Below are 13,134 nucleotides of genomic sequence, written 5' to 3' on the forward strand. Positions count from 1 at the left end.
CTCTCTTTTTTTCTCCATTTTCTCTTACACCACTTGTAGTCTTTTGCTCCTTTTATGTATCTTCTTGGACTCATGGCTTTTCCAATCCACCATATGCCCATTGGCTTCAGCCAATACTGTCTTTTTGACATTCAAGTTGCCTCAGCTTTCGCCAGCAGAACCCCTTTTAGATGGGCTCCTCTGTCCTTTTGATTCTATTGATTTATTCAAACTTTCTTGATTTCTGGCCTTGTTGTTCAGTGTGTAGGTTTTCCTTGAACTTCTAGCTCAAAGTATGGAATATGTCATTCCTCCCAAGATGCTTTTGGTAAGAAGAGCGTTAGAGACCAGAATCTGTTGGCCGGGCGCGGTGGCTCAAGCCTGTAATCCCAGCACTTTGGGAGGCCGAGACGGGCGGATCACGAGGTCAGGAGATCGAGACCATCCTGGCTAACACGGTGAAACCCCGTCTCTACTAAAAATACAAAAACTAGCCGGGCGAGGTGGCGGGCGCCTGTAGTCCCAGCTACTCTGGAGGCTGAGGCAGGAGAATGGTGTGAACCCGGGAGGCGGAGCTTGCAGTGAGCTGAGATCCGGCCACTGCACTCCAGCCTGGGCGACAGAGCAAGACTCCGCGTCAAAAAAAAAAAAAAAAAAAAAGAGACCAGAATGTGGGCGCCAAAGTGCATTGTGAGGTGACATGACTCCTGGGCATTTCAATAGACAGAGAGACAAAGGACACATATTTTTAATTTACTATTTTTGTTCTTGTAAAAGCTTGAATTTATCTTGATTTTTTTCAGTCCAGTTCTAACAATAAAGTGTTCCTAATCAAAGTCTCTTTTTGCTTTTTTTCCTTTTATTTTTAGCTGACACATAGTAATTGTACATATTTATGGGATACAGTGTGTTTTTCTTTAGAAATTTTAGTTTTATGAATTCCATTAAGGTATTTTTTGCCTAATTTGAAACATCAGTGCCATTCTGGGTTTTATTATTATTATTATTATTATTATTATTATTATTATTATTACTGATAAATCATAGATGCACACATTTTCGGGGTACATGTGATAATTTAATACATTCACCTAACTGGTAAAGATTAAATCAGTGTAATTGAAATATTCATCACCTACTCAAATTCTTGATTCTACAATTGTAGTTCCTTTTCTCTTATGCTAAGAAGTCTAGATTTCTGACAAAATAAACGATCACTTATTTGCCTGGAAAAAGTAGTTCTAAAATAATATTACAACATTAATGCAAATTTTTCAATTATTAAATAAAGCTCGACTTTTCTAATACTTCTTTTTTGTTTATTTTTAGATGGCATTCCACTAAGGATTTGTTAAAAATCTCTTTGCTCCAAACTCATTCATAATCTCTGACTCTTTGGCTCTGTATAGAGCTTTGGCTCATCTGTTCTCATTTGTTTGCAATTTGAGAGCCCTGGCATCAGAACAGCTGACAGACCAAAGCTCTAGAGGGGAGTGACTGGCAGGAACACAGGGGATCCTCCCCACCGTGAGGTGATAGAGGAGCCTCCAGTAGCACAGTGGCCAACATTCTGCATGATGGTTGCGTTTCTCCATCTACAATGCTTTAATCCATGGGTATAATCCAGATTGACACACATGATTTCTGGCTGAATTAGCCAGTTCTACCCCTGACATGTAATCTATCAAACCCATGTTACTTTCACAGGTTTAGGAGTTTGTTTGTTTGCTTGCTTTTCTTTTTAATTCTGCTCTTATCTTCCAAGCTTTTAATTTGTCTTTCTCCTTTTTATGAGCTTTAGGCTCTCCCTCCCTTTATAATATTCAACACCCCCTTACCAACCTAATATATCAGGTATGTGTTGTTACACCAACATTTTCAGTGAAAAATCAAAATGGTTCTCTCAATTAGTAGTTTCTTAACCCAGAACCAGTCAAAATTTTTTGTTTTCTCACAGGAGGATCAGAACCTTTATGATTAGCCAAGAATAGTAGCTATAAATGCAGTATCTTAAGATTTTGGCTGGAACTCTCTTTTGACTTATGAATAAAAATTCAGACTTTGCTTCATATATATTATTGTTGTCCTTATTTTAATTACAGACCAATAGACTGGAGATTTCCAAATTCTCAGAAGTCTTTGGAAAACACAATTACCAACTACATTAACTCTATAGGAAATTCAAACTTCCCAAAGCCAAATGAGAATGCCATAACAATACAATCAGATATACTTCAACAAAGTTTAAATTAAAAATACATAAGCACCTGTGATCCCAGCTACGCTGGGTGCTGAGGCAGGAGAATCGCTTGAACCTGGGAGACGGAGGTTGCAGTGAGTCAAGATGGTGCCACCGTACTCCAGCCTGTGAAACAGAGCAAGATTCTGTCTCAAAAAAAAAAAACCACATAAGCAGATATGTCCAATCATATCATGATTTGTTTCTTATTGACAGAGAAGTGTATCAGATTATTTCACCTTTAAACCATTCTCAGAAAGTTCAAGTGGAAAGTTTTTACAGAATCATACAATTTTCAGACTATGTGGATTCCAATAAAACCAGTTAGTAAAGCACACCAGTGTTTACAATTACAGCACACATTTATGCAAAGCTATTTAGTGTTGGTGAAAAATTCCAAATTCTTCCCAAATTTTATGATTTATTCTGAATTATATTCTTTGAATTTAAAAGGTGAACTGACATATCACCTGTTTCAATTATCAAGTTTTTAATGCCTTTCTGAAGTTTTAAATAGCATTTAATACAAAAATTCCAATTTTGGAATAAATGTTGTAGGTGACAAATGAGTTTTTAAATGAGTCATTAGCCAAAGAAAAGAGTGGGCCCCACTTTCTTATACACTCTGCCACAATCAACACCATGCACATCTCTGGAAGCTGGGCTTTTTGTTTTTAAGCAACATGCTGAGACCCACACCTCATGCCCAAGCTTTTTATCAGTTCTTTAACCTGAGGCTTGCCTTTGTCAACCCAAAGTTGCAACAGAGCAAGAAGTTACTTAATGTTACTTGTATTTAAATTTCAGCATCTATTTGCTGCCATCAGCTAAACTGAAACTCTTCATTTAAAACACAGGCGGTGGTTCATGCCTGCAATCCCAGCACTTTGGGAGGCCGAGGCGTGCAGATCACTTGAAGCCAGGAGTTTGAGACCAGCCTGGGCAACATAGTGAAACGCTGTCTCTACTAAAAATACAAAAACTAGCCATGTGTGGTGGCAGGCTCCTGCAATCCCAGCTACTTGGGAGGCTGAGGCAGGAGAATCACTTGAACCCAGGAGGTGGAGGCTGCAGTGAGCTAAGATCATGCCACTGCACTCCAGCCTGGGTGACAGAGCAAGACCACTGTCTAAAAACAAAAACAAAAACACACAGTAAGTGTTCCAACTCACTGGCCCTCCATAATCTAGGCCTGATCCGGGGTGAGGCCAAGAAAAGGGGAAATCCATTCCATTTTCATCTGTTTCCAACTGCAAGACTCAAAAGTTCAAGTAAGACAGGGCGCAGTGCCTCATGCCTGTACTCCCAGCATTTTGGGAGGCTGAATCGGGCAGATCACCTGAGGTCTGGAATTCAAGACCAGCCTGGCCAACATGGCAAAACCCAGTCTCTACTAAAAATACAAAAATTAGCTGGGAATAGTGCCAGGTGCCTGTAATCCCAGCTACTTAGGAGGCTGAGACAGGAGAATCGCTTGAAGCCAGGAAGCAGAGGTTGCAGTGAGCCAAGATCTCACCACTGCACTCCAGCCTGGGAGACAGAGCAAGACTCCATCTCAAAAAAAAGAAAAAAGTTCAAGTGAGACAGTGAGCAGTTAATGGCAATGAAATGATTTCACCTGGGAAAGCTTGCCTGTGATTAATGCAGGTGGGATGACATCAGAGGAGCCTACTTTCTGGGCTGTAATCTCCTAGGGCCAGAAACTCAAGATGATGTTTTGTAGACCTAATCTTATACTAAGGCAAATTTCATAGAAGACTGGCTGGCATCTCCAGGAAATTTGGAGGCACGTGACCACTTCCTAGAGGAGCTGTTTTAAGTACAGACGCAAAATTTAGAAGTTACTGAGGTTTGTTCAGGCACTCATTTCTCCAAAAGCCAGGGTTGGTTTTCTGTTTGTTTGTTTGTTTGTTTGTTTGAGAGGGAGTCTCGCTCTGTTGCCCAGGCTGGAGTGCAATGGCGGGATCTCAGCTCACTGCAACCTATGCCTCCGGGGGTCAAGAGATTCTCCTGCCGCAGCCTCCCAAGTAGCTGGAATTAAAGGCGCCCGCCACTACGTCCGGCTGATCTCTGTATTTTTAGTAGAGATGGGGTTTCACCATGTTAGGCTGGTCTCGAACTCCTGACCTAAGGTGATCCGCCCGCCTCGGCCTCCCAAAGTGCCAGGATTACAGGCATGAGCCACTGCACCCTGCCGCCAGGGTTTTTTTGTTTGTTTTGGTTTTTGGTTTTTGGTTTTTAACGTAGTTTTGTTGTTGTTGTTGTTTGTTTAATTTTCTCAATGAGGTCCAGTGAAGGAACCAGGAACATGTATCTCCTCCACAATATTTGGATTTATACTTTTGCTCTTGGAGATGTTTGCAGGCACCTGAGAAGGCTCCTTGCTCAATTCTTCCTCTAAGGTCCTTAATGGGGTTTTACAACCTGGTCTTGCAATCTCTCACTGGGGGAGACAAGAAAGGTCCGTGTTTTCCTTTTGTGAGCCTCATTCTCCCACCTCTGGCAAGGATACGTTTTTCCAGGTTTTGTTGTTGTTGCTGAAGAAACTGGGAGTCCCAGGAGCCTACAAGAGAAAGCTGTAATTTGGGGCCAACTCTAGTGTTCCAGTTCCAAACTTGACAGGTTGGGCAGCACGCTGGTTTAACACGAGCAAGCAGCAGGTCAGGCTCCTCCCTACTGCTCTGTGCGGGGGTTGAGGAACACTCCTGGAAAGTCCGTCTAGTAAAGGGATCCTAGAAATAGGACACACAGAAGGAAAACAAAAAGACATCCAAAAAAAGTCTATTTCCGAGAGGCAGGGAATGGCAGCGTGAAGGAAAGATCAACAGACCGGGGAGAGAGAGAGGCCAAGGTCCCAGCAAGGACGGAGAGCCGTGGGTATAGCGTGAAGCCCCAAACCATGAGCTCGGGACAGATACACACAGCGAGGAGAGGGTGGCTGCTAAATTCTAACTCCACCAGTGACAGTGGAGGTTTGTGAAGGACCAAGCCCGTGGAAACTGTGTAACTGAGTTATTATTCTGGGAAACCGGCCTGAGCTTTCCTTTCTTCATCCGGGAAGCCCGGAGAGCTTCATTGCGAGAGGGAAGAGAAAACATTTTCAGCACTGACCACAAGGTGGCGCCAGACGCCCGTGGATGTAATGGGGTCTTCCCCTCCTGGTGAGCTCCGGAAGCTGGCGATGGGATCAAGTCCTCCAGTTTCAAAGGAAACCAAGAGGTCTGCACACCCGGAAAGTTACTCTAGCCTAAGGATAATATACTGCACAGGGAAAATAATAAAAAACATCTTTATTAAAGAGACCGAGAAGGTTGGCCCAGAGACTAGACCGGCAGAGTCTGCAATCCTTCTGTGAAGAGAACTTCAAAGACTTTTCCACCAAACCCCTTGACAGGACAGGGAGAGCCAAGCGGGGAAAGACTGGACGTTAAGGGGTAGAGAGGAGCCTTTAGAGGAGAAAAAATGCCCTCTGACTGATTGATTTGCATTTACTGGTATTTTTCATTGACACGATAAACAAGTCGACAAGACCAACACGACTGAATAACAAGTAGAAATGCATTCTATTAGATTCATCTTCTCTGAGAAAGCATTATGGTAGCTTTGCTCTTCTTGGGTGTCATGGACTGATGACTTTTCAAATATATGGTATCAATTGTGCCAGCCAATATTCTCCTTCTGGTGCTTATATTGTCCCAACTTTGGCCAGGAGGGGCCCTGTATAGATTGTTCCTTTTGTAATTTTGAATGACCCTTATTTAACGCTTTGCTTTCTGTCCCAAAAAGGTATAGGCATTCTAGGATTACCTTGTACCTTTCAGCTCCAAACTGAGATGGCATCCACTACTGCTCCAAGAAACTTTGGCTCCTTTGGGAGAAAACTAACACTAGAAACCAAAATCTTAGCATTAACATGCATTGCGGAGGTGACATTTCTCCTGGGCCATTTCAGTGGAAAAAAGTCAAAATATTTTTAATGTAATGTTTTGTAAAGACATGACTTCATATTAATATGTTTGATTCAGTACCAACAGTACCCTGTTCTTAGTCAAATTTGAAACCTACAATTAGCCTTGTGACTAATCCTGAAGTCTAGATTCTTAACAAAATATGCAAAATATATATTATTTACTTGCTTTATCTGATAATTGTTGCAAAAAATACGCTATCAATACAAACAGTATAGATACTGAATAAAGTTTTTGTTTTAGACTACATACACCTAAAGATTTGTTGCCAAATTACTTTGTTCTAGAATCTCTCATAATATCTCACACCATGTGACTGTGCAGGGACTTATCTGACAGGTAGTTCTGGGTCCATTGTTTCCATCCACTTTCATTTTGAAGAAGCTGCAACCTGCCCTCAGCCCCTGTTTCCTGCTCTACTTTTTCATTTTATCGTGACTTACAAACTCCCAATATACTAAATAATTCACTTAATAATAATACTTTGTTATTGTGTTATTATTATTTCTCCCTTACCCCATTGGAGTGTAAGCCTCATGGAGCAGGGATTTTATTCACTGGACCCTGGCAGTTGCACCCTAAAGGCAGGACTAAGAAAGCTGGGCTTGATTCTGGGGGCTCAGTGGACTCTACTGCGTTGGGCTGCAAGAGACAGTCTTCACTGAAACAGCAGAAGCTGCTGTAGGCTGCTCCCAGATACTCATTCCCCCCCAGCACACACACACACACACACACACACACACACACACACAAAGTATTTCCCCAATTCCTGCAGGACTCATTGAGAGGCTGGGAAAACAAAGCAAACCAATAGTGCTGAGCTTGAGCCCCTGGACTCAGTGACTGGGCATCTGGAGGGTTGGCGCTTCTAGAAAAAAAAGAGTGTGGCAGGAAGCTGTGCCTTATGATGAGTGACCCGGCTCCTGGTTTGCCCAGAGAAGTCCTGGTTTATAGCTGTGGTCCTGCTGTAATAGCTAATCACATTCCTTTTCACTCATGTAAGTGTCCAGGTGTAGGGATAAATGCATTGGAGGGGCAGGGAGGAGGCCTGGGGACTTGGGATAGAAGTGCTCCAGGGGAGAGGGAACAGCCAGCTGTAGAGGACGCAGCCCCTCCACCACTGGGGGCTGGCAGGTCTGGTGCATGGCTGGGGCTCCATAAATGTACGTTCAGGGTAAGGGGAGAAAACAGAAGAATCAAAATAAATTTCTGTGTACCTATAGATGCCAAAAAATGGATGGGCACTAGGAGTAATTGTGAGAGACTCAAGCAGAGGGGGGTCATGGTCCTTTCTCAGTTCTGGGCCTGGGCTGGGACAGAAGGATAGTGCCCCACCACCACCCCACCATAAGGGGGCAGGAAGAAAGAGGAGGGAGGGTGATGACTGATATAGTAATATGGTCTTTGTTTTTGCAAACTGAAAGTGTGTTTCCAGTTTGGGTCAAATATAAAATTAGCACACACTGTCTAACAAACAACACAGAGAAGCATACAAAATAATACAAAGGAAAAGAAGGAACAGGTCTTCAGCGATCTCATGCTCCTGGAGAGACCCCTCCAGGTGGTGAAGGGCTGTGGGCTTCTGGGGAAACACCCCGCTGATGCAGTTAGACTGTCCCATCACTGGGCTGGCTGGAAAGGGCCCAGGAAGTAGGAGTGAAGATAAACCAACTCAGAGGCTCCAGAGCTTCAAGGGGGTTAGAAAGCAAAGCGCAGGCCCTGCCCATCAATCCCTTCATCCCTCAAGAAGTTTCCTCCCCTCATTCCTTCTCTGCGGTTGGCTCTTCCTTCACCTGGTGGGGAAAAGGGGTGGGGAGAGGCATCCAGAGGTAGGTCCTAAATGAGCGGACTAAGAGGGGCTGGGGATACCCTGAGGAAACTGTCAAGGAAAAGAGGGTTCCCCAGGGATTTCCCATGGGGTGGGGCCTCCAGGAAAGGCCTAGGAGAACCCTGACCAGGTGAGGCTTAGGCCAGCTGCCTCAGTTGGGGTTTTCATGCAGCCAGAGGCTGCCCCCAACCAGGCAGCCCTGGACTCTGGATTCCTGGGGCTGCTCTTCCTCTGCCCCCACCCCCACCCCCAGTCCTCTTGACCAAATGTGTCCATTGGAGTCTCTCTGGACTTGAGGTTGACAATGTAACTAGAACTTTAAATATCACTTTTGGCCAGGGTGGCCCCTTTTTATTTGCTAAATTCTGTATTTTAGCAACTCTACAGGAGAAAAGAAGCACAACAAACATGCACATGTTACTGACTTCTGCATTCTTGTCGCATTGCACACATACATTTCTCCTGCTGTCTGCAGTGTGCACACACTGTCAACACTTTACAGCAGTTCATGGATCCTCTGTGTTCATGCACATCCCGTTTTCAGTGCGGCTGTGACCTTCCTCCAGGTCACCTACTATAGAGCTCACTGAGTCATTCCCCTCTGCACCAGCATTGGGCTTGAAGTGAACTCAACACCATTGCTCCCATGCTCCCTTTTCTCTCAAGGATTCTTCTGGGAAAGTGGGCTCTCCAAGCCACCCAGTGTGTAGAGTCCTTGATCATTCTTATCATACATTTATGTCCTGCTCTCCAGAAACACTGAATCAGTCAGACTTTAGAGTGTCGCCAGTTTCCCTCTAACCTTGCAAGTGCTGAGTGCATATATCTGTATGTGTGTGTATAGAGAGAGACTCTGTGTCTGTGTGTTTAGCAGGTGTGTAGGTAATTCCCCCATTACAGATGAGAAAATTTAGGACCAAAGGGATAAAGTCACTTCTCCCAGGGTTGTTCAGCCAGCAAATGGCAGCCCCCAGTCTAGAGGTCACATCTCCTAAGTCCCAGTCCGTGTTCTGTTAGACAAACCACCCTGCCTCTGGTGGTTGCTTCTAGACTTGTAGACAACAGGCTCTTCCTACTTCTCTCATCCCTTGTCCGTGTCGGAAAACAGAAACACGACTTGTCCCCTCATGGTTTCCACGTCATGTAGACCAGCTTCTCGGCTTCACCTGGGCCCTTCCGCAAGCCTATGAGATCCAGGCCCTGAGGAGTTCCTCAGGAGACACCACAGCTGTGGCACAGGCATCCACCTCCTCCCTTCTGCAGCTGATTAACTTCTGGGGTGAATTGGTTATTTTCTGAAAAATAATTTTCATTGATATTCATTAGAGGATAGTAGTAGTAATAGTAAAGAATATTATTAAAAGTTTAACTATTTGATTAATTAATTTCCAAGAAGCAAAAACAAAAACCGAAAAACAATTTCAACCCCTAGATGAAGGGCTTCCAACATCTGCTAAGATTATCTCCCAGTTCACTACCCTGCAGTTCCCTTGAAGCCCTGCTTGGTCAGAGTTCCTCATTCTAAGACGCTGCCCCACAAAAACCCAGAATGTAATTCTCGTTCTTAGAAAAAAATTTAAAGGGAGGTGCAATGGCTCACACCTGCCTTGGAGGCTGAAACAGGCAGATCGCTTGAGCCCAGGGCTTAGAGACCAGCCTGGGCAACATAGCAAGGCTCCCTCTCCACAAAAAATAAACTGGCCAGGCATGGTGGCACACGTCTGTGGTCTCAGCTATTCATGAGGCTGAGACAGGAGGATCAATTGAGCCTGGGAGGTCAAGGCTGCAGTAAGCACTGATCACACCACTGCACTCCAGCCTAGGTAACAGGGCAAGACCCTGTCTCAACAACAACAAAAACAACAACAACAAAACCCTAACCTTCTTCCACCAGAGAGCTCGGAGAATTATGACCTGGTCTGAGATGCTTTATGAACAGCACCTAGCATGGTGCCCAGTACAGAGAGGATGTTCCATAAATGGGAGTCCCTTCCTTGCTCAATATCAGGTTCCCGCCATCTTCTCCCAGTGGCCCCAGGAGACAATCATTACTAGTTATAAACATGCAGACATCAACTTTTCAGGTGGACTCTCCCACCTATTACTCGCCTGCTCACCTCTGCCAAAATCTCTACGTTCTTCTACAGTTATCTCTCTCGGCCCTTCCCCTCATCACTCCCAAGGGTACCACCTGGGCACAAATAGCACAATGGTTTCCTCCACCTCAGTTCCTCAGGAGACATCAGCTTCATTGAGCCAGTCTCCCTTCATCCTTGTTGGCAAAATGGCAGCTATAGAGACTCACTCCTGGTGTCCATCGGCAAATGCCAACAGGAAGAGACAATGCACAAGCAGTGCTCACTAAGCAGGGGTGTTAGTGTGAAGGCCTTCGACTCGCTGCTGCCGGTGCAGTCAGATTCTCAGGACACTAAATCCCTACATCTGCAGTGGTCATACATGATTATTTTTTAAATTCCAGAACAGTGCTGTCTAATAGAAATATAATGTGAGCCACATATGCAATTTTTAAAATCTAGTAGCACATTTTAAAAGTAAAAAGAAACAGGTGGAACTAATTTTAATAATTTATTTAACAAATATATCCAAAATATTATCAATTTAACATGTCACTTAAAAAATGACTGAAACATTTTATAAACTTGTTTCATTCTGTCTTCAAAATCCATTCCGTATTTTATATTTACAATACATCTCAATTTGGACGAGCCACATTTCTAGAGTCTAACAGTCACATATGACTAGTGGCTACTGTACTAGACAGTGCAGTTCTAGCACATTAAAGTAAAACAAACAGCATAATCTCAGAATTTTGGAAGGTGCAAAACTGTGGTCCCACAGTTTAGTACTAATTTTCAAGCAAAGCTCAGCATATTTTGTAAAACTGGAATCAGTTTTCAACATTTGAAAATGGAGAGATTTCTCATAAAAATCTAGGTTTCTGGGCTTCTCATTTAAAACTTGGAGATCTGGCAGCACTGGCTCACACTTCCTCTTGGTAGCAACCTGCTGTCACTGAGAAGATGAAACATATTTGCCATGATCCCCATCCCCCTCCCTCTTGAGTTACAGTCATTACACTGCAAGTTCTTTCCTTTTTTTTTTTTTTTTTCTTCTTTCTAGTGCCTGTGTAGACTTACAGGCATGTGAGTTCACACAAACTCCACTTTCTATAAAGCATGCAAGGTCACACTTGGATGGGTCATTGAAGAATTACTAATTTGGGGCCATCTTTATGCTTGCTACCTACATTACAGCAGAATGTGACAGCAAGAAGAGAAAGAAAAAAGTAAGTCACAGAAAGGAAACGGAGACCCTTTAGCACTAAAGCACCCATTCCCATGAAGCAATTATGGATGAAAGACAAAGAAAATAAATTATATTTTTAAACAGAGAATATATACTGGGCAGAATTAATATAATTTGCCTTGCATATATAGTTTTGCTTTAGATTGTTACTTGGTGGGATAGCATTCCAAGATGGCTGAATAGGAACACTATGGTCAGCAGCCCCCAGCGTGATCAACGCAGAAGATGGGTGATTTCTGCATTTCCAACTGAGGTACCTGGTTCATCTCATTGGGACTGATTGGACAGTGGGCGCAGCCCACAGAGAGCAAGCTGAAGCAGGGCAGGGCATCGCCTCACCTGAGAAGCACAAGGGGCCGTGGGATTTCCCTTTCCTAGCCAAGGGAAGCCGTGACAGACTACCTGGAAAAATGGGGCACTCCCATCCAAATACCACACTTTTCCCAAGGTCTTAGCAACCAGCAGACAAGGTGATTCTCTCCTGTGCCTGGCTCAGCAGGTCTCATGCTCCTGGAGCCTTGCTCACTGCTAGCACAGCAGTCTGAGATCAATCTGCGAGGTGGCAGCCTGGCTGGGGGAGGAGCGTCTGTCATTGCTGATGCTTGAGTAGGTAAACAGAGCCAGGAAGCTCGAACTGGGCGGAGCCCACCACAGCTCAACAATGCCTACTGCTTCTAGACTCCACCTCTGTCAGCAGGGCATAGCTGAACAAAAGGCAGCAGACAATTTCTGCAGATGTGAAGAGAGCAGTTGTTCTCCCAGCATGGCGTTTGAGCTCTGAGAACAGACAGACTGCCTCCTCAAGTAGGTCCCTGACGCCCGTGTAGCCTAACTGGGAGACACCTCCCAGTAGGGGCTGACAGACACCTCATATAGGCAGCTGCCTCTCTGGGATAAAGCTTCCAGAGGAAGGATCAGGAAGCAATATTTGCTGTTCAGCAACAGCCTCCGCTGGTGATACCCAGGCAAATGGTCTGGAGTGGACCTCCAGCAAACTCCAACAGACCTGCAGCTGAGGGACCTGACTGTTAGAAGGAAAACTAACAAATAGAAAGGAATAGCATCAACATCAACAAAAAGGACATCCACACCAAAATCCTATCTGTAGGTCACCAACATCAAAGACCAAAGGTAGATAAAACCACAAAGATGGGGGAGAAACCAGAGCAGAAAAGCTGAAAATTCTAAAAATCAGAGCACCTCTTCTCCTCCAAAGGATCACAGCTCCTCGGCAGCAATGGAATAAAGCTGCATGGAGAATGACTTTGACGAGTTGACAGAAGTAGGCTTCAGAAGGTCAGTAATAACAAACTTCTTCAAGCTAAAGGAAGATGTTGAAACCCATCGCAAGGAAGCTAAAAACCTTGAAAAAAGATTAGATGAATGCTAACTAGAATAAACAGTGTAGAGAAAACCTTAAATGACCTGATGGAGCTGAAAACCATGGCACGAGAATTTTGTGACACATGCACAAGCTTCAATAGCTGATTAGATTAAGTGGAAGAAAGGGTATCAGTGATTGAAGATCAAATTAATGAAATAAAGTGAGAAAACAAGGTTAGAGAAAAAAGAGTTAAAAAAAATGAACAAAGCCTCCAAGAAATATGGGACTATGTGAAAAGCCCAAATCTATGTTTGATTGTGTGCCTGAAAGTGATGGGGAGAATGGGACCAAGTTGGAAAACACTCTTCAGGATATTATCCAGGAGAACTTCCCCAGCCTAGCAAGGCAGGACAACATTCAAATTCAGGAAATACAGAGAACACCACAAAGACACCACTTGAGAAGAGCA

The 13,134-nt window shown here is 44.0% G+C and overlaps 1 protein-coding gene across 1 annotated transcript in view; it reads right to left on the reverse strand.

Moving 5' to 3' along the window:
• Window positions 1-8,331: 8,331 nt before the first annotated feature.
• The window catches only part of IL20RB (interleukin 20 receptor beta), a 47,223-nt gene continuing 42,420 nt past the window's right edge, over window positions 8,332-13,134 (reverse strand). Inside the window, exon 7 of the mRNA XM_011958156.1 lies at window positions 8,332-9,309. Coding sequence (XP_011813546.1) covers window positions 9,199-9,309 — 111 coding nt within the window. The 3' untranslated portion in view covers window positions 8,332-9,198. The remainder of the gene's footprint in view (window positions 9,310-13,134) is intronic.

The sequence above is a fragment of the Colobus angolensis genome, unplaced genomic scaffold (genome assembly GCF_000951035.1).
Source record: "Colobus angolensis palliatus isolate OR3802 unplaced genomic scaffold, Cang.pa_1.0 Scaffold46, whole genome shotgun sequence".
Lineage (NCBI taxonomy): Eukaryota > Metazoa > Chordata > Mammalia > Primates > Cercopithecidae > Colobus > Colobus angolensis.